The sequence below is a fragment of the Trichoplusia ni genome, chromosome 4 (genome assembly GCF_003590095.1).
Source record: "Trichoplusia ni isolate ovarian cell line Hi5 chromosome 4, tn1, whole genome shotgun sequence".
In the NCBI taxonomy this organism is placed as follows: domain Eukaryota; kingdom Metazoa; phylum Arthropoda; class Insecta; order Lepidoptera; family Noctuidae; genus Trichoplusia; species Trichoplusia ni.
In genome coordinates this window covers 8162491-8182405 of record NC_039481.1, presented here as the reverse complement: position 1 = coordinate 8182405, position 19915 = coordinate 8162491, and the positions used below count along the sequence as shown (strand labels likewise).

The window sequence follows — 19915 nt, the reverse complement described above, 5'->3', positions numbered from 1 at the left end:
CCTAGGATGGTTTTAAGAAATGGTCAGCCTAGCTATCGTAGCTCGTCAAAATAAAACTAAAGCTGTACTTTGAGAAATTTTAGAGACATTCACCTATTATGATGACAACTTCATATTGTCATATGAAAAGGCCACGGTTATAATTTCTAAGGTTTAATAGACGAATTTCGAACGGATTCTATAGCCATTTACTTTATGTGAATTATTTAAAAAATCCCCCACTTTAAAGGTCGTAGATCTTGACGATCTTGAACATCATCCATTGATTCAAGATAACAAGATCAAAGTAAATACACTAAACTGACGTCCGTTAGTTAGGATTTTTAAGTTGATTCATGCTGTGTTAGCACTCAAATTCAAGTTCATCTATTTTTAGAAACTTATATTTTTTGGCCGTATCTGAAGGTGGCGTGTTTATTCAAAACAGAAAATTAAACTGATTTACTTCTCTGCTCCGCCCCAAGTCAACATATCACTTGGTGATGCAAAGCTATGTCCATTTCTCCTGATGCTGCTACGGCATCTCGTTGAATTTTTAGGACTTGTTCAAGTCATCTTATTTAAGTTTCATGGTTCTAAATTCATTTTGAAAGTCAAAATATCAGTTGGCGAAATTCTCCAAGACAACTAACAGAAGATGGACGGAACAATGATATTCACTCACCATGTAATACACCCCTCGATTCAAGCTATCGACTCATCTTAACACTGCAATAGATCGATACAAAATACATCAACAGAATACAAAGAATCGATTGAATCAATACAATGCCGATAAGTGCGTCACGGGAAGTTGCAAATAATATGTATTCCCTAACAAATATTGATAAAGTCATTTGGCCGATAAATTGTGACCCCTGACACGCGCTCGAGACGAAAAAAATATTTGTTAATTAGTCACTGTTACTCCATTTAGTGAACATGATGTGGTTAAAGGGAATATTGGTTTTGTGCGCGTTTGCTGCTGTTTTTGGACAAGGTAAGGATACGAGTTAATAATTAGCATGAGTTTAATGTAAAGTTTGTTTGGACAAGCTTTTTGTTCGTAATAAGAAGTGCGTCAGACTGTTAGCTCATAATATTTGGTTATGTCGTCCTCGTTAATGGCTTGTCTTGTATATTCTTCAAATAATGATTCTCCTCAATCTTAATATCTAAAGTGGAGTATGTAGGTAGTGTTTTACATGACTGTTAACTTAAATTCAATATTAAAGGATGAGGATCTTAATTTTCGTTCATATTTTGTATTCATTATAAACAATAATTACTAGTTTGTTTTTGGCTTGTATGTAATGTTGCATTTATATAACAGTAATAATTAAATTAAACTGGTACATCGAACTTCGTTAATGTGAATATTTTATATTCTAGTCTGATTTCTAGTCTAGACTTTGTAGTTTGTATGAATTAGACTACATCAAAACACTCACTTAGATTATATCATTATCTATATTTTTGTCTTGCTTGAAACGGATCCGCAAAGAAGGTCGGACAAAATCATTAAACAAGGACTTGATTTGTTTATTTTATGAAAGATACTTAATATTTATTTTAACAATGTCCAAATTCTGGACTTAAGCTCTCCCCTAAACGAAAGATATAATTGACAGACGAAAATAATTTCTTACGACCTATTTGATGCCAGATTTCAAGTTTTCAGCCATAATGTAGACGATAAAATTAAGAAATTAATATTAACTTAGTGGTTTGTGGAGATTATAAAAGCTTATCAATATACATACTTAGGCACTTTAGCTAAATTAATTAAATAATTTACCACTTTACATAAATGTTACATGGTCAACCTCCAGATGACACCGAAGAAGATATTTCAGAGGAAGTCAAACTGGCTGAAGGCGAGAAGAAGCTCAGTGAGAATATCCTAGTCATTCTCGACCACTTCAAACAGCCAGATCCTGTGGGAGTACCGGGGGCTGATATACCTGACCCCTTCGCTGTCCCGGATATCAAGAAGACTCTATCCTTGGGTACACTGGTTATGACAAAAACGGTTGTGTATGGAATGAGCAAGCTGAGGATCCAGCATGTTGATGCCGAAGTTGGTGCTATGCAGGTATTGTTATGTTTATATACGTTTTTAGTAAAATTGAAGTTTTGTTAGTTTCCATAAATGAGACGTAACGTTTTAACATTAAATAGCATTACCTATTTTAACCATCTAATCAGTAACCATTAACTTTCCCATTTCCCAAAGGATTTTGGCCTAAATGTTGGTTTATATAAATGTAGCATTTGATCCAGATAAAATTACTAATGTAAGTAATGCGAAACCAATAACTTAGAACGTAAATGCATAATTTCAGGCAAAAATCATAATGACGATTGACAAACTCCATGCTCAAGGGAACTACACAATATCATCGTGGTTCAGTTCATCCCGGGGACCCTTCACGGTGGACATCACTGGGCTCACTATAACAGCTATGGCTTCCCTCGGCGTCGAACAAAATGGAAAGCTGCAGGCTCAGACCATAGACGTTAAAATAAACTTCAATAAAATCGCCACGAACTTCGAGAATATAGGATTTCTCGGTGGAATGGTCCAGAGTCTTATCAATAACGGAGGTACGTTCATCTTCGACGCCAGCATCCCGCCGATGCTGAAAGAAGCTTATCCTAAAATAAGAGCTGAGATCAACTCTAAGCTTGAGGAGTTTGCCGGAGACGTGCAGTTCCCAAATTCCATCTCCCCTCTTGACATGGTTATTATCGACTTTAGAAAGAAAGTCCGCGACATGAAACTAGATCCCTATCAAATAAAGGATTACAATACTACAGTGAGCATTTTCACAGTCACTCTGGCTAATACTTGGGTAACTGGGATATCTTCATTCCAGCGAGTTGGTAATATTACACTCAGGATGGAAAACAACACAGCTGTGGCGGACTTCGAAATAGGCACGCAGAAACTAGAAGGTAAAACGCAGTGGGAGATATCAGCTGTGAGCGGTCTTATGTCAGGAGCTGGTTCCACGGCGTTCTCAGTTGAATACATAACAGCGAGGCTGGTCCTAGCTCAACCGCTCGACACTAGAAAGAAACCAGTTTTCAGAGACATCGATCTTGAAATGGGGAACATTCAGATAAGAAACCACGGAGCTGGGACTATAGATTACGTTGTCGAATTCATGGTGAACATAATACCAAATCTACTGAGATACCAGATCATGGATGGTATCGAAGGACCGTTAAAGAGGAGAATACAGCAAGAGTTGGACAAAATCAATGTTGAGGAAGTGGTGAAGCAAGAACTTCCTAAGCTGGATGAAATGCAGAGCAAAGGGTTCAAATTGTCAGATATTAAAAGCTCTGCAGGTGAAAATGAACCTTATGATGAAGATGAGTTCTTTAACTTTTAAATAGTCTTAGTAAGATATTATATCCAATAGCAGCTTGCGTAAGCCCTACTTTTTAGGCAAAAGAAACTACTAAGTTATTTAGGTACTTATAAAACTAATTTAATCAACGGAGCTTTATAGGGGTTCTCAATAGAACATTTAAGATTCCTGTACGTTATCTTTTGAATGTTTTGACGATATTCTTTATTTTTAATAGTGTTGTTTTAAGTGACTAATGCAAAATAAATTCTATTTGCACTTATACATTTTCACACTCCATTGTTTAAATATTGAATCATCGTGTCGTTGATAATGTCAATACGGAAATAATAATTAAATCTGATGATTTTAACAAAGACGTGGCAGCGTTTACTTTTTTGAGATTTTTTCCTTCTTTTTTTTTCTTTTTTTTGTTTCTTCTTCTTACCTATGGTTTTTCTTCTTATTATGAATATTAAAGTCCTTCTAAGAAATTTAAAACTTATAATAGGTCGGTACGGTACTTATCATTTTAAATGTCTTAGATTTGAATATCGAACATTGTACTTTTATTTAAAAAAAAAACTAAATAGAAGAAAACCAGTCAACCTAAATAAAAAAGGTGTTTTTTTCTTTATTTCCGATAAATGTCAAATCTATTTTCAATTTAGTTCAGAGCAATGAAAATAAAATGATTAGGATACGGTGTTTATATCAAAAGCGTCGCTTATTAGATGACCGACATATTACTCGTTCGTGAATGCACTCAAACCGGTACTAACGGTACCGAAATACGGTTTACTTGTATCGATCGAGAATCGTTTTGGTAAAATATCGATTAACTTACATTCGATTATATGGCATTCAATCAATACATTGCATTAGCAATTGCTTCGTTAATAATTTTAACAGTAAAAATAATGAGATGACTTAGGTACTTGGTATTTTTTTTTAATAAGAAAAATGAAAGAGCCCTCTTTTTGTTTTTAATAAAGTTGTGTCTATAACAACTTGATAATAGAAGATTAAGGAGGTTTACAGGCGCTATTTGTCATTAGGAAACTAGAGCACGCCTATTTTTTACTGCTCTTTGCCTGTACATTTTTTAATTTTGCTAACATAGATATTTTTTACAAAATAGTTTGGTAACCCTGACCTAAATTTCCATTTAGTTACATTAACAGAGCAGGCTTACCACAGTTAAACCCGAATGTCCGTTAAAATTGTCACGAACTTTTTCCGAATACCGAGTTAGCTAAATATGCTGTACAATTTTTTGTGGGCTGACCTTTTAAAATAACTTTAATTTTATGCCACAAAAAAAGTCTTATTACATAACATTTATCCCTAACAGTAGAAAGTAAAACGTAAGTAAAGATGAAAAAAATATTCTTAAACCTGCGAGAAAAAAGGAAAACACAACATCTGCAAAAAAAATAGAGAACCTTTGCGGTCAACGCATCATAAGGCATAAGCCTTAGAGGGGTTCAGCCTATACCATTGCTCCCGGCGAGGCAGCAAGCGGCGGACGCTTGCCGGCAATTAAAAAAAAACAAATTCAAAGGTGGAATACTCCGAGACCGCGTTCTTTTTGTCACAATTTAATTTAATATTATTTCAAAATGGCTAACTACCAAGTGTTATTATTATTTTTCGCTGCTGTGATTTCATCTGGGACCTCAAATACACGTAAGTAGACAGAAGAAAGTGGACGAACTGGTGTTACTATTTATGGCACGTATTTTTCTATGACTACACAATAGACTTTTATATTTAGTTACAATAATTTCTAGTACGCTTATTTTATTTCGGCATATTATCAGCCAGCCTAAGTTTTCGAATTACTAATAGTTGTTTTGAATAAAAGAACGCGCGCTCTTTTTCTAATGAACCGAATTTCCTCCTTCTTCGTTTTAATAAATTCGACCTTTTTTATCTAACAAATTTACTGTAAAATAACGTGTTTATAAATTCGTTAACTTTTAACGAAGTAACGGTAACCATTACAAGATTGTTAAAATATTGAACTATCTCGAATATTAACGATTATTTTATCTGCAAAGCATCTAGTGTATTAATCTCATTTATATTATTTAGTTACCTTTATTACAACAAAGTAAAGACAATATGTAAGTAGAAACCTTTTTGCACATGCCATAGCTTTCCTGCTTTGAATGTACATAGTTTATGAACAAAACGTGCTTTTCTATATTTTAAGTAATTCGACAAAGTTCAATATATGTAGTATTCAGTGTGTAATTTCAATGGCGCGTGTACGCCTAAAAATTCGTAAACCTCTTTAATTGTCTACTAACTTTAAGCTACTTAAGTTTGTATAGACACTATTTTACTTTTTATTTCAAAAACATTCACTACTAGAAGCATAAACCCTTCATGGAATGATAATAAAAAGTAGAATAAGATAACATACTTTTTATACCGGTTTGTGCGACAATATTTAACCTCTTTGGAGCTAATAAACAGAGACTCTACATGCAAATGTTTATCTTCGATAATAAAACTTTGTAGCGTCTAGTTAATATTACTGACTAAAAAAAAATACAATTTAGTTTTTTTTTATAGTAACCATGAAAAGTAATTGAAAAATTGAACAGTTTTGTCAGTTATATTAAACTGTATTAAAGCGGTATTCTCTCTCTGGTAATGAATCGATTCGTATTTCATTTCCTTCTGGGCCACTGGAGACAGTCGTAAACGTTAAGGTTTTTTAAGTAACGGTTCCTTAAAAAAATCTTTCGTACAAGATTCAATATAAGTCTGCCCTTAATAAAAAGTACACAAGTAATGTTTTATTTGCTCATAATCGTACCGAGAAAGTCGAAACACTTTCTCTCGCGCCTTTTTTGAGTACTTTCGTTTTACACCTCGAAGACTATGGGTCCTGTGAGTTATGGCACTTAAAAGCTAGACCATGTATCAATAATACCTACGTATTTCGTTTCTCGTTAGAAATATTATAAAAAATATTGGAAATCAAAATATACTCTGCTCTAGCAAATAAGAGTATATTAATGTATCCGAAGCAAACTTATATATTTTCATCATCACTCTCAACCACGATCAGAAAAAACACGATATTCTTAATTAGCTCTATATTTCAGGCAATGTATAATTTAGAATATAATTAAGCTTGAGTGATCTAATTTTATTTTTATATATTAATATTTTTATTAAAAAAGCATGTGTAGAGCGCGCAAGCCTTATTTAGCACAATAAGTAATGAATAATGCAAGTCTTCGCTAATATTATTATTTGGACAGATTTATCTATCCTGTCAGTTCCTTGTCTTGCACTTGTACTTAAGCCATAAAATTTGTGTATAGATGGCTTCGATACGACTTTTTCCGAGCCTTTTCCCCATGTTGAGGGCGGGTTAAAAACACACCAATTTTAGCTGAACTCCGTGACTCAAATAATGGGCTGCCAAACTATCTTCAACTGGCTTCTAGGTCTCCCTATGATATATCTATCTAGATGAGAATATTTGTAGCTTTGGCAAGTATTAAATCCAGTCCCACGCAGCATTTTCAGTGTTATTTTAGTTACATAGAAATATGTAGAACAAAGAACTGAAATTACTAACACTGAAAGTGTTTCACAAGATCATCCAAGGTCAGTGTTGTGTATTCATAACATTTAAATGCCTTGACAGCTGTTAATTTGTAAACTAAATGCCGTCAGCCGCAGTCCCAAGGAACTTCTTAGCGTTTGCATATTTTATGGATATTAAAACATGCATAATAATTTATTCATCATTAACTCCTTAGTGCTCTATAACTCTATATTTGTCAGACTGCCTTGGAGCCTTAAAAAGTGTTTTGTTTGACCTTTGTATATCTCAGCTCGTAACCACTCAAAGGCTCAATGATTTTAATTTTGTTGAAGTCAATAGATTCATCTCTATAGAATTCATGGATCACTGATTAACAAGCAGAGTAGTAGCACAATAATCGGAGTACTTCAGTGTATGTCTACTTGCGTGTTTACCTAGACACATATTGCATGACCTGTAAAATCAATGTTTATCCGCTAAATTCATTATTAAGGACGATGAATATAACATTTTGCAAATCAATAATCTATTTTATTCAAGGCTATAAATAAGTTTCACACTCTTTTGTTTATTAACAGCTTCCAAACAACATACACTGTTATTAAATAGATACATTCTAATCAACATTTCAAAACATAATAGAATAACATGCTATTCTCATAGATTATGATGTAAAGCATTACAATAATGGGTATTATAAGATCACAATGTGATCACAATCATGTTACACATTGTTACATAAACTTTTATACGGAAGGTTGGAAAGTGCGAGAAATGTGTGCAACAAGTAATGAACACGCCACGCATGGTGTTTACATCGTAATGAGTGGACCCGACGCTAATTATTGTCATTTTATTACAATCACAAATATTGCATCGCACGTTATATCATCACAGCCTATTTAAACCATTGTGCCTAAGTCTATTAGGCGAAAAATTGCCCTACAATTTTACACTTCCTCAATAGAATATTTAATGGTATATTTATTTGACCGGCCTTCATTAAGTCATGTAAATAATTAATGTAAAGGTCAAGTCAGAATTTGAGAATGCAATTAACATTGAAATTTGAATAAACTATGAGATATTTCTTCCTGAGTTCCGAACATATAGGCATATGTAAAGGATCTGTTTAAGTAAGTCTTATATTAATTCCTCCTCAAACATCAAATTGTCAAAATATAAAGCTTTTCGGCGTGAGCCGTCATAGACATTGACCGTTTGAATTTGCCACAGATGATGTATGTCTGTTGCCGCTATAAAAAAAATCTAAATCAAAATTAAACAACGGTTGGACCAGTCGTCAATTCGATTGGTGACAATTTACCTTTTTTTCTTAAGCCTATTAGCACAGACCCGTGAAATAGCTTTTTTAATTGTTTTCAAATGCATCACTATTTTATTAAGAATTAAAATTAGCACACAAAGCTATATTATATTGATGTTATATTATTATTATGGCATGAAACATTATCATATAATATATGTAATTGTAATATTATTATAGTTATAGTATTGTCTTGAATATGGTCTACTTCCTTTGTCTTATGTCTAACGTAATATATACCTACGCATATTTTAAATAATAAAGGTATTTACTTTAAAAAATAGAAATCTGCCGTCGTAGAACTTCTTTTACTATACTCTAACTACGACTTCTCAGCCCTTTAAAACACTTTAAAAACTTTACACGTATCAAAGCTTTTTAAGTTTAACGTTTTATGGTGCTCACGTTCTTACTCCAATAATTTAGGTAACAAGTGTACCTATCAACATATTTCACTTATTATGTATGTAGGTACTTTTTTATACAAGCATAGGTTACAAGACTTACAAGTGTAATGAATATCAATTTGCGAACTTCGACAGACGTAATTTGAATTATAAATCTATAACGATTTTTTTATCTAGTTAATTAGAAGCTTGAAGTAATTTATAGTCAGTTAGAGCGAAGTGTGACTTTTATACAAAAAAAAATACGTTAATTGAGTTTTTATTATATTTTTTACCTCGCTTCTCTAGATAATTACATAATTTAAGAGTTTCAGAACTTTCTACTATTTTTATAGTAACATTCTTAAGTTACACAATAGAATAAAACGTCATCTGGTACGTCTTAATTAAGACTATTGTTTTAATCTAGATGCAATTTAAATTACTGTTTCTCTTAGTTCTAATTACGATATAACTGACCCGACTTACTACGTCAGTTTTCTTTCTGTTGCTTGACAATAAACCAGTAAATCTAACATAACCTTTAGACTTTTTATAACTAAAATGTTTAAAGAACAAAGAGAAGGCAATATCTCTACATATGTATGTAGCACTATCTGGTTCCTGCGGTTTCGTGTAAGCAGGATTTTTTCGACGAGATTATTTAGCGTGCTGTAAAAAATGTATCGGATTTGGAAAAATAAAGCAGCCTGATAATATTGTTATTTTTTGAGATGTTTTTAACATACTTGTAGATTTTTTCATACCTCCTGATATTTAGGAAAATTCACGCAATATCTTTATAAGTTGTATCCAAAGTGTTATTCTGGTATGTAAGCTATATTATTGTAAAGATTCATTAAAATCCATTAAATACCTAGTTTTTACGTTAAAGAGGAAAAAATCCATCCATACTTACAAAGTTTCGTGTTTATAATAAAAAAAGTAGGATCGATTAAAAAAAATTAAACTGTGACATATTAAAACTGATGACTCATTGTGTCGTATCGTTATAGCAAAGAATAACAGTCGCTTATAAGTCATTTTGTACTTATTTCGAAACATTATGATCGAGAACTTGAATGTTGTAGAAAATGTAAACATTCAATAGACTAGTAACAATGTATATTTGTGTAACTATTGTTATATTATGTAATTGTGCACGTGCATACAACAGTGCTTCTATTTTACATATTACCTACAGTAGTTAACATGCAGTTATGGTAACAATAAGTTAATATTTATACATTCCTTTAGATACTATGTTAAAGACTTTTTTCCACAATAATATGTCAATAAGTTACTTTGTCATTTAAAATATCGTTGAAAAACAATTATAAAATGATGTGATATTAAAAGCATTCTCTGCGAAATCGGCGTCGGTTAAAAAAATAAAACGAGTTTGAGCTAAGTTGAAGCTTTATCCTGTTCGTTCGCTATGTTCGATAATACACAAAAATGCCCAATTTTGGTTAATAATAACAAAAACTTGCAGTATTTTCAAATTATATTATTGCAAAAAAACTCCGTTTAAAAAAGGTTCCAGCATAAAATCGAATTTAATATTAACTCGAATCGAATCTATAACATTATGATGCGTTTTCGTCAATTTTAAGATCTATCAAAAGGTTTTTCGAACGAATATTGGTGCATATAATATTTTTTGTATGGGTAGTATTTACATAGTAGGTATACAAGTAGGCAGTGCAAGTTAGTAAATACTTTTTTAGACAAGGTCCTTCCACTAGCAGGTAAACTAAAACACACTCAGTCACATTACCTTAATTATCTGCAAACAGCCATATCCGATAGGTCAAGATCATGTTATTATGTGACAATCATTCAATACTTATGCTTGTGCCAATTCGCCAAGTACACGAGCCGTCCTTGCTTACATAATAACATGGGGTCTAATATACCTGGTATTACCAAGATTAGGTGAAGTTAGCATGCAGACATAAGTATTCGTTATGAGGTCGGCAACTTGGTATACTCTGTGATTTGTTATTACGTGGTATACTGTACCATTAAGTACTTAGTTCACGTTAAACCTGTCAAATGAATGTGATATAATGTTAAATTACTGTCTTTGAATCTGTAATGCTCTGTTTCTTGTAATGAACGAGCTTTCGAGAACTTTCCTTGATTGGGTAAAGTTAGAAGAAATATTTAGTGACGGTTCTTTGGATTATTGCCAACGTTTGTGAACACTAGCGCTTTGTTGTCCTTTCGCTTTTCTCCACACTTTCCTTTAGCAGGATTTCATAACAATACAAAAAATCTCATCGGCCTCAGCGTGTTGGGCCTGCATCGACATTTAAAGTTTTTCGGAGAATAAATGAATGTCTAAGGTCGACTAAATTCAACTTTTTTTTTTTTAACATCACATACATTGTTCTGAACCCAAAGTAAGTTGCTAATGCACTTGTGTTATGGAATTCAGCAGTGGCGAAGGGTGAATTTTCTTAGAAGGGAAGCCGGACCAAAAAAAAACCTTACCTGGCTTGTGATGCGTGAATTCTAGTTATTATGGCTTGTATCTTATATCTTGTACGATGAATTTTCTTTAGCATTCTTATTATGAACTACATGCGTATTAGCAAAAAATGTTTCTATCCTATGATTTCCGAAATCATGCAATGATAAACAACTACGGATATGTTTTTCGGTCTGAACATGTTTTTAGATGAATTTGTAAGATTATTAATATCATTAAATCTCGTGTGGCTCCATAAGCTGTTAGAATCTGAGCATAACAAGCAAGGAAAACAAAACATTTTATTTAATTTACAATTTCCCGTGAGCCAAGGATACTTGTTGTAAAAAGAACTATTAAAATGTTTGAAAAACCCATCGCGTCGTTTATAATAAAATAATCATGTCAGGGCGAGCACGGCCTAAATGAATTACGTGCTTTTTATTTTCAAAACTCAACTTTGAAAAGGATGTTTCCTCAGTCAACAAATAATCTGTCAGGCAGCATTCTACGTTCACTAATGCAGCCATGCATCGAAGTTACTCTATTATAACATATTACTACTTAAATAACAACTGCTTCTATTAAAACTACAAACTAAAACAACTTACCTAAATACCTGCGTGAAATAGACGACTACCAAACAATATAACTAAACTGCACCACACTGCAATAACACGACACAAAACTATCACTAATTCACTCTAGTTTACACTAATTTACTCAAATAAATAAATTCCAACAATAGTACATGACCAATTCTAAATTATTATACTAATATCGAATGAAATGCAAAAGGTCTGGTGAAAAAAATATAAAGTTTGACAGATAAATGACCGCGAACCAAAAATGAAAAGAAACTATCATTCTATCCCGTTCCGGCGGACAACGGAGTTCGGTATCATTCTATCTCGCTCTGGCGTATCTCTCCGTCCCTATAACTCGAAAAATTGCGGCTTCCCTAGCTCCTAAGATTGGCACGCTTTGTGACGTCAAGGTCACGATCGGTGCAATAGAAACTTTGTACTGGATTCCTGTTTCGCCTTACGAGTTACCTTAGTCCTTACTAACGACGACCAAATGTGCGTGAGCGGGATTTATTGCGCGGTGTATAATGGTAGGCGGATTTTTTTTATAGTTATTTTTAAAAGCAATTTTATTATTATATCAGTACTATAACTTCGTAAATTATTAATTTGTTTCAATGATAATGAAAAATAATAGACACTAGTATTTTCTATATTTCGAAAGGGAAGCCGGTAGGAATCGAGTTGTATGGAGTCTTCGCCACTGGAATTCAGATACAACGACAAACACCCAGCCAACTTCACTTCACCCAACTTCAAATATAATTGATTCAATTTAGGCTACTAGTTAGCATCTTTTTGATAGCATCCCGCTTTACCCACCTTTCTCCACCTCCTAAGTGATATAGCTGTGAAGATTTGGAAAGGTCAAAATTATTTCTATACATCTTCGAGTTGCAGAATCATTTAACCGCATCCAATACTTAAAAGCCATTTAGTCTTCACGAGTACACACGTTCTTCATGAGCTACAGTAGGTACTAGAACATAAAACGTGACAATCCACTCACTAAAAACAAAACAAAACCCCACTCTTTAGCTCACCTCAGCTCACAGAACAGTAAATGGTTTTTGCGAGATCGAGTTTCGCGGGCAAGGTCTTGGTGGGTCAACGGCCGGCAGGTGCATTACACACCGTTACTTCACAACCAGTACCTACATTGAAAAAAAGTTTATAAAACGAAACAGGCTTTAAGCACCTCTCTCATGAGGTTAAAGTGCCCTTCATTAGTTGACTTATTTATGAAAAAAAAAGAATAATACATACATACTCTTTGCTTAAAAATCTTTTAAAATACATTCAATGAGATTCGTGGCATATTTTTTTTGTCTGTAATAAAGGTGTGATGTAAAGTGTGTAATATATTATCCGATCTAATGAGGTCTTATTAGTCTGCGCACGATTTATTTTTGCTTTATATTTACGTGTCATGGTTTGTAACATATTTCTTGAAGTTTATAGAAGGCATTGACCCCGATCTAAATGCCATAAAACTGTAAACCCTAATCCGAATTAAAAGCTTATTTCTAACTCAATCCCTTTTGAATAAAACTGAAGATACTTTCATTTACGTAGATGTATATCAAGTGCTTTTTACTCTCATTTTTTGTTGAATTAACTAAAAAGTCTAAAAACTAACAAATATTTAAGTGTAATTGTTAATTTGGAGAGGTTTAAAATGCTTATTTCAAAATAATAAGTGTATTTTTTCTTTCTTTATATTTGTATGCTGTAATGGCTAAACATGACTGTTACTTTTAACACCCTACATGCACACTATGTATGTATACTCATGTTTTACAAATAAAAATATCTTTCATCTCTTTTTATCTTTTATCTCTTTAATACTTTACTTTCGCATACTTATTTGGGCAATCGGCAAATTTAATGTAACTATTTAAGATTAAATCTAAACAGTTATAAGAAAGTTTATACACGTTTAAAGTAAGATCTTGAACAGATAGTACGAATCTTAGTCTAAGTGTTATTGACATCGCAAATGATGAGCAAAGTGAAAGGAGATTCAATATTAAACTTTCATTCGTTTGTGACTCATTATAACCACTGTGTGTGTTCTTGCAAATGTATTTACTAACCCTGTAAATACATAGAAATATAAATAATTACTTGATTACCTTCTAGTCTATCTTGGAACTGACTTGTGGTCTAACCAAATAAGTTAGAACATTAAAATCTTTATAAAACTCTACCTTTTTTTGTATCTTCTCATAAGTGTAAATCCAAGTTCAGAATGTCATAAACATCTTAAAATGCAGTTGTACTTGCTACAAAAATACAAATACTCTCTCAGTAGTCGTGACGGCTGTATAAATATTATATTTTAAAGACAGACTTTTCCATCTTAAGCTCCAAAAAGTGGAATAAAAATCACCAAGCTAATGCAACTTATCACCTATGAATATCCTCGTATGAAAACCTCTTTCCTCCGTTTACCAAACGGTCATGTTGATGTGCTGATGGGTTCATGTCGATGGGTGTCTATCAACAAAAACAAAGAGTCCGTAAGAAACCCACCATGTGCAGTTGTGAACAGTTAATCGTACGATCGCTCCCTCGGCTCGATGGCTCACCTCCGTATTGTTTCCATCGCTTCCCATTGTTTTCACCGAGTCGACGCCTGCCTACCGTTACCTGTGCTGACAGCATACAAATACCTCTCACCAGTACCTGCGATGAAACTTATTTGCATAACAGCTGACTAACACGCCATGCCTTGTGTATGGAATCTTTGTGGAAAATTTAATTAATGATTCACTATTTAATTAAATTATAATGAAAATGAGTCTTTGTTTTAGATGTATAAAATCTAGTTAAAATCCCTCAATTGCTGTAAAATGTCTTACTCATCAAAATGGATTGAGCCGTTGGTAGTTCTGTAGTGAACCAAATCCGGTATGACTGGAAGCCAATAAGTGGAAAATATCCTTTACTATAATACTACAGTTCTTCTAGCCGTTTATATTATTTGAATATATGAACGAACATTGTTAACCTGTACCCTTAGACCCTTGACCTAATGACTAAACTAAGTACATAATATGGTCGCGAAACATGATATCAAATGACCTCAGAAGGAATACTAGTGCATGACGCTTTAGATAAATCTCTTTTGCCCATTCTAAGTCTCAAAATTTCAAGAATTTTAACTTAACGATTACTTACGTAACAATACTTTTTTCACAGATATATTCGGTGGGCGATGTTCCCGACGAGATCCCAATGTGGACGCCTGCTTGCTGCGCAGTTTCAATTCACTCATCGAATATATGAAAGGTGGTGCCCCCGAATTGGGAATTGAAGAGGTAAGAATATGTAAACTCTGTAAAAAAATATCGGTCTAAACATTCTAGTAAATGAAAATGAGTAAGTAAGTCAACTTTATTAAAAGAAATTATACTCATCGAGAAACAGAGAATTCAGTCTCCGTCCTTGGTGGGTAAGGAACAACAAAATTTATTATAACTCATTATGGAAAATAAACCTTCGAGAAAATTAGAATCAGATACGAAAAAGTCCACTTAAGGTCTATTTCAATAAGATCGGCTCAGGTTCCCTTTATTTTTGACAGTTTGTTTTCCTTTATTGAAAAGTTCATTTTTATGATCTGTTTTCTGATCTTCGAGAAGGGTCTGAACGTTGTTTATTGCCATTTCCAGTCGGAGCCCATAGTGATAGACGAGCTCTCGATCGCGCTGGGCGGCGGCCCGGACGGCTACCGCGCCAGCTTCAAGGATATCCACGCCACTGGAGCCTCGAACATGACCATCACTAATGTCAGGTAAACATACAATATTAGTAATATCTTGCATTTTATAATTTGCATTTGCATTGCAAATAGGGTTACCGTTATTACCCTTTGGATACGAAACCCAAAAACAACGAAAACAACAAAAAACATGGAAAAAAGTAGATAAGAATAAAAAAAATGTACAAATTTAAAAATCCCGAAATACTTTTGGGTAGCTAGTTATACCAGATAATCCTAAGTTCAGTCACAACTTAAGATTATTGGACTCGCCAATGCGCCTATCTTGCAATTACCTACCGACGAAAACTTGTGACCCACACCACACATCCCATTGTCAAGTAATTTCTTTACACAACTCACAAGTTCTCACAGGAAAAACTCTAACAAAGAAACTCCCAATTACAGTAATTATTGGTTCATTTGCATCATCATTGTTGGAAACATGAGTTATCGCCAAATTATAAGTGATCATCCCAAATTAATCAACATCTATTGTTATTTGTTACGTAGTTACAACAAAAAGGGCCGAAGTTTTAATAATTATTAGAGAAATTAATGTTAACAAAGAATTTTTTATGATTACTATCTGACGATTCAAAAACTGCCCTTTTGTTTTTGCTCTTAAAACAAGCTACGGGGAAATTCCGAACACTCTCTAACGTCTATGTTAATTCTCTCAAATCTGTGTTAACGTTTGAAATAACGTATAAACCAACAGTCATCAAAACAAACTACCGTTGTTTTAAAATAGCAGCAAACATGATGATTGTAAATATTGGAATGTTGGGAAATTAAAATATTCGCTTAATATATTCTGTTCACGTAGTCCTGTCCGCAAGTTTGACGCTTACTGGACAAAAGGCTTTATGGTGAGAGTTAACAACGCACAGGGTTATATGCAGATTCTCAGATAAGGTCTTACCAACAATAGGGTTAAGCACCGTGTCATCGCTTCAAGGTTGGCAAATCTATGTGAAAGGATTTGTTTTATTATCCATCGTTGACCAATGTGAAGTTAATTGACTGATTTGCATTTTGCGGTACTTATGGAAATTCCAAAATTATAACGTCTATATTGTTGGTAATACAGTAATATTGCTACATCTACAACTCAAATTATGAAGCGGTAGTAAGTACTTCTTATTTCTTTTGGAGGACTCTGTGGAAAATAGAGAGGCGCGATGGACTACTACCGGCTACAAGCAGAGTAGTGTTTCACCATTCTATATACCAGGAAAGAACGTTTCGTAACCTTTTTTTTCTTGACCTAGTGGAAATCCTCATGGACTTGCATCGCCCTGGGAAAGGCAAAGGGGTGTTTACCATTCCCTTAAATAGGGGGCCCTGTCCTAACCTCATAAATAACTAATCTTATATCATATAAATAATATTCATGGTCATGTTGTCCGTCAGGTCGGACCTGGAGACCCACCAGTTCCAGCTGACGCTGTTCGGGCCGCACATCAGCGCGCGCGCCCGCTACCGCTCCTCCGGCGTGCTGCTGCTCGTGCGCGCGTCCGGCGGCGGCGAGTACTGGGGGGAATACGGTCAGCAGGCCTTATACATCAGCTTATATCAGCATCTCGTAACATATTATGTGTTACTCCACTTCAGGTTGTCGATGAAGGATGCAAGACTCTTTCCCATGATCTAAAATATCTTATGCGCTGTCCATGTGCAAAGATAGACCAAAAAGGTCAAATAAAGCCTGTTTATTGTGGGCATAGATTACAGAATCTAAGCTAAACATAAATGAAACGTAAATGGTACATGGAGATAAAAAAAAATGTGAAATAACATCCAGACGCAATAAGTTAATTTTTGTAACTAGTAATGCGTTTTGATCGAGTCATGCATCTAACGTTGAAAATAATTTATCCATTGTAGAATTCATATGTCTGTGTATGGACATCCAAGAATTTCCCTTCACAAATATTCAGTGTGTATAATTTTTCCCACAATCTACACCCAACCACACAAGTTACACCAAAACCACCTCTTCTCACTTTAACAGAGGGTGTGAAAGCTAAAGTATACTTCCGCGGTGAGCCGTACACTCGCGATGGCCGCACCTACCTCAAGCTGCAGCAGCTCAAACTGGACTTCTCCGTCAAGGACATACAGATGGGCGTCGAGAACCTGCAGAACAGTAACGCTGTGCTACGTAAGTATAACATTACCTTTGAAATGCAACATAATATACATTTTGTCTACACACTGTCTATGTTTCTTTTTGTTACCTCCTGTCGCAGGTGTCCTGGCAGAAATTTCTTGAGCAGAAATTTTGCTTTTTATAATTATGTGTTTTACTCTGTCTATGTTGTGCATGTATATGTGTATTAATCTAATATATAAAATTCCCGTGTCACGATGTTAGTTACGGCACTCCTCCGAAACGGCTTAACCGATTTTTACCAAATTTTTTTAGGCGTATTCATTAGGTCTGAGAATCGATCAACAGCTATTTTTCATACCACTATGTAAATATATAATATCCTCGTTGATAACCGTTGCTGGGAAATGGGATGACTGTTTTTTGTCCGAATTCAGATAAAACGTAGGTTCACTTTAATCGAATTTAAGGAGGAAGTTTCTGATGCACTTCGTTTTTCGTAATTAAGTTTAGCATTGCAATTTGTGAATAACTAACTAACAGGTTAATTGATTTGTTTTTTTTTTTTTGCTTGTTAAACGTCGGATGTCCCATAATGACGAAAGTTATCGTTGTTTTTATTTTATCTGTCACTTAGCTTATTAAAAAAGAGCAATTGTATTTCCTTATCAGATATAAAGGACGAGAGTAAATTTCAATGAAACAATTCTTTAACTTAAATATTACATATTTCCCAACAGAGGCCGCCCTGAACCTGTTCATCAACACAAACGCTCAGGAGCTGCTGAAGGAGATGAAGCCCGAGCTGAAGCGCGACCTCGCGGAGAAGATGTCGCGCTTCCTCGACCACATCCTCTCGCAGATACCCTACGACGACTGGATCGTGGACTAGACGGACTCACACCAGGACTTGTAGGGGATGGAAAACTGAGAGATTTCATGCTGATATTAGGAAAGGAAGTTCAAAAGGCAGAGCGAAAATATTTTTGGTAATTAGAAATATGTTTTTTGCTGGTTGTTTTATTCCAGTTCTTCTCTTAGTCTTGTAACAAATTATACCCTTCTGGATAAAAGAGACTGAATCATTTTGGACAACATTTGGGAAAACTTTAGATTTTGGGGATTAAAAAAATAGTTTTTCGAGAAAAAATCAGAAGGTACTGCCAGTGAACTACTACTTTAGAAGGAAGAGTTGGCAACAACGTTGGTGCTAAAACTACAAAATAACAAATAGGTAAGGATTAGCATGTAGAGATATAGAGTAAGTTGTAGAGTAGAATAGTAAGTAATTTTAGTTATAAGTATAAATGTTAACATCGCGACTCAAAATAAAATACAGATCTCTCCTATTCCTATTATTCATACATTATTTTCCATTCATACAATTCATCACTATAAAAAACCACTTCCCCGCTTAGGAATTGAATCCTTGTGTCGCGGGGGAATTCGCAAACATTTTTTTAAGTCGCACACCAATGCTTATCCTACGCGGGATCATCACGTATCGACTCGTCGCACGCAGTGGGTCTCACGTGGCACTCGGCTATCCGTGCGGTCATCAGCAATCACGACATTATTTCGTCCCATTTCATATCCATTATCGTCCAGTTTTATTAAGTGCATGGATCATTAGATGTGGAAGCGTGACAGCGCATTACACACCGTAGAGTGGTATCTCTTTTCCACATCTACCATATTACTTTAAGAAGTGGTGGGAGGCCCCTGGCCTAATCTCAGATACTTTAAAGAAAGTTTTCACGTTTGAACTGTCTCTTCGTTCGTGAATTCAGTCGCGGCAGCCCGTCTCATAGACTCGGTATGTCTTAAAAGTTTTCAAGTCAATTGATTCAGTTTTGAAAAAAGTCGGGCATAAAAAACAAATTTGAAATTGAAAGGTCTCTCTAACATATTATTCTATTCTCATTCGCACTTCATTCATTTCCTTAGAATTTTCATTTCTCGAGTATCCAAGATCCATTTATTTCACTTTACATTTTATGTATGGCATTACTTTATAAGTAGTTCTGTGAAATGTAGATGTTAGGCTATTTATTTAGTGCTCTGATGGTACATCTCTGGTTAGAGCGAGGTCTCGTATGTATTACTAATTTTACGTTATTTTGTAAAAGTGTAATAAAGTATTTAATTCTATGTTGTTTTTATTTATTGGTTACGTATGTGTGTGTGCAGCAAAATTATGTGAATTAAAGCAAACTTTCTATTCATAGAACATTAATTTAAGTAGGTACTTAGATGAAAATGACAAATTATTTACTATCCAAATTGTCAATATACTTTTTCACCCTTAGTTTTAAACAGTTGTGTTAACTCGAATACTTAGTCAT

At 34.2% G+C, this 19915-nt stretch overlaps 2 protein-coding genes across 2 annotated transcripts; both read left to right on the top strand.

The window, feature by feature from the left end:
• The first annotated feature begins 199 nt into the window (after positions 1-199).
• On the top strand, positions 200-3717 carry LOC113492892. Its single transcript, XM_026870607.1, has 3 exons — positions 200-979; positions 1812-2074; positions 2325-3717. Exons 1-3 carry the CDS (start codon positions 922-924, stop codon positions 3378-3380), a joined length of 1377 nt encoding a protein of 458 aa, XP_026726408.1. The 5' UTR covers positions 200-921; the 3' UTR covers positions 3381-3717.
• A 927-nt stretch (positions 3718-4644) lies between these two features.
• On the top strand, positions 4645-19721 carry LOC113492896 (protein takeout). Its single transcript, XM_026870612.1, has 6 exons — positions 4645-5027; positions 14893-15011; positions 15366-15487; positions 16871-17004; positions 17472-17621; positions 18311-19721. Exons 1-6 carry the CDS (start codon positions 4961-4963, stop codon positions 18460-18462), a joined length of 744 nt encoding a protein of 247 aa, XP_026726413.1. The 5' UTR covers positions 4645-4960; the 3' UTR covers positions 18463-19721.
• Positions 19722-19915: the final 194 nt, after the last annotated feature.

Bases quoted from the DNA above. Each gene is read 5' to 3' on its own strand.
- LOC113492892 (XM_026870607.1), top strand. From the start codon at position 922: ATGATGTGGTTAAAGGGAATATTGGTTTTGTGCGCGTTTGCTGCTGTT. The intron at 980-1,811 runs GTAAGGATACGA...GTCAACCTCCAG, and splicing joins TGCTGCTGTTTTTGGACAAG to ATGACACCGAAGAAGATATT. The intron at 2,075-2,324 runs GTATTGTTATGT...GCATAATTTCAG, and splicing joins CCGAAGTTGGTGCTATGCAG to GCAAAAATCATAATGACGAT.
- LOC113492896 (XM_026870612.1), top strand. From the start codon at position 4,961: ATGGCTAACTACCAAGTGTTATTATTATTTTTCGCTGCTGTGATTTCA. The intron at 15,012-15,365 runs GTAAGAATATGT...TGCCATTTCCAG, and splicing joins CCGAATTGGGAATTGAAGAG to TCGGAGCCCATAGTGATAGA. The intron at 17,005-17,471 runs GTCAGCAGGCCT...TCACTTTAACAG, and splicing joins CGAGTACTGGGGGGAATACG to AGGGTGTGAAAGCTAAAGTA.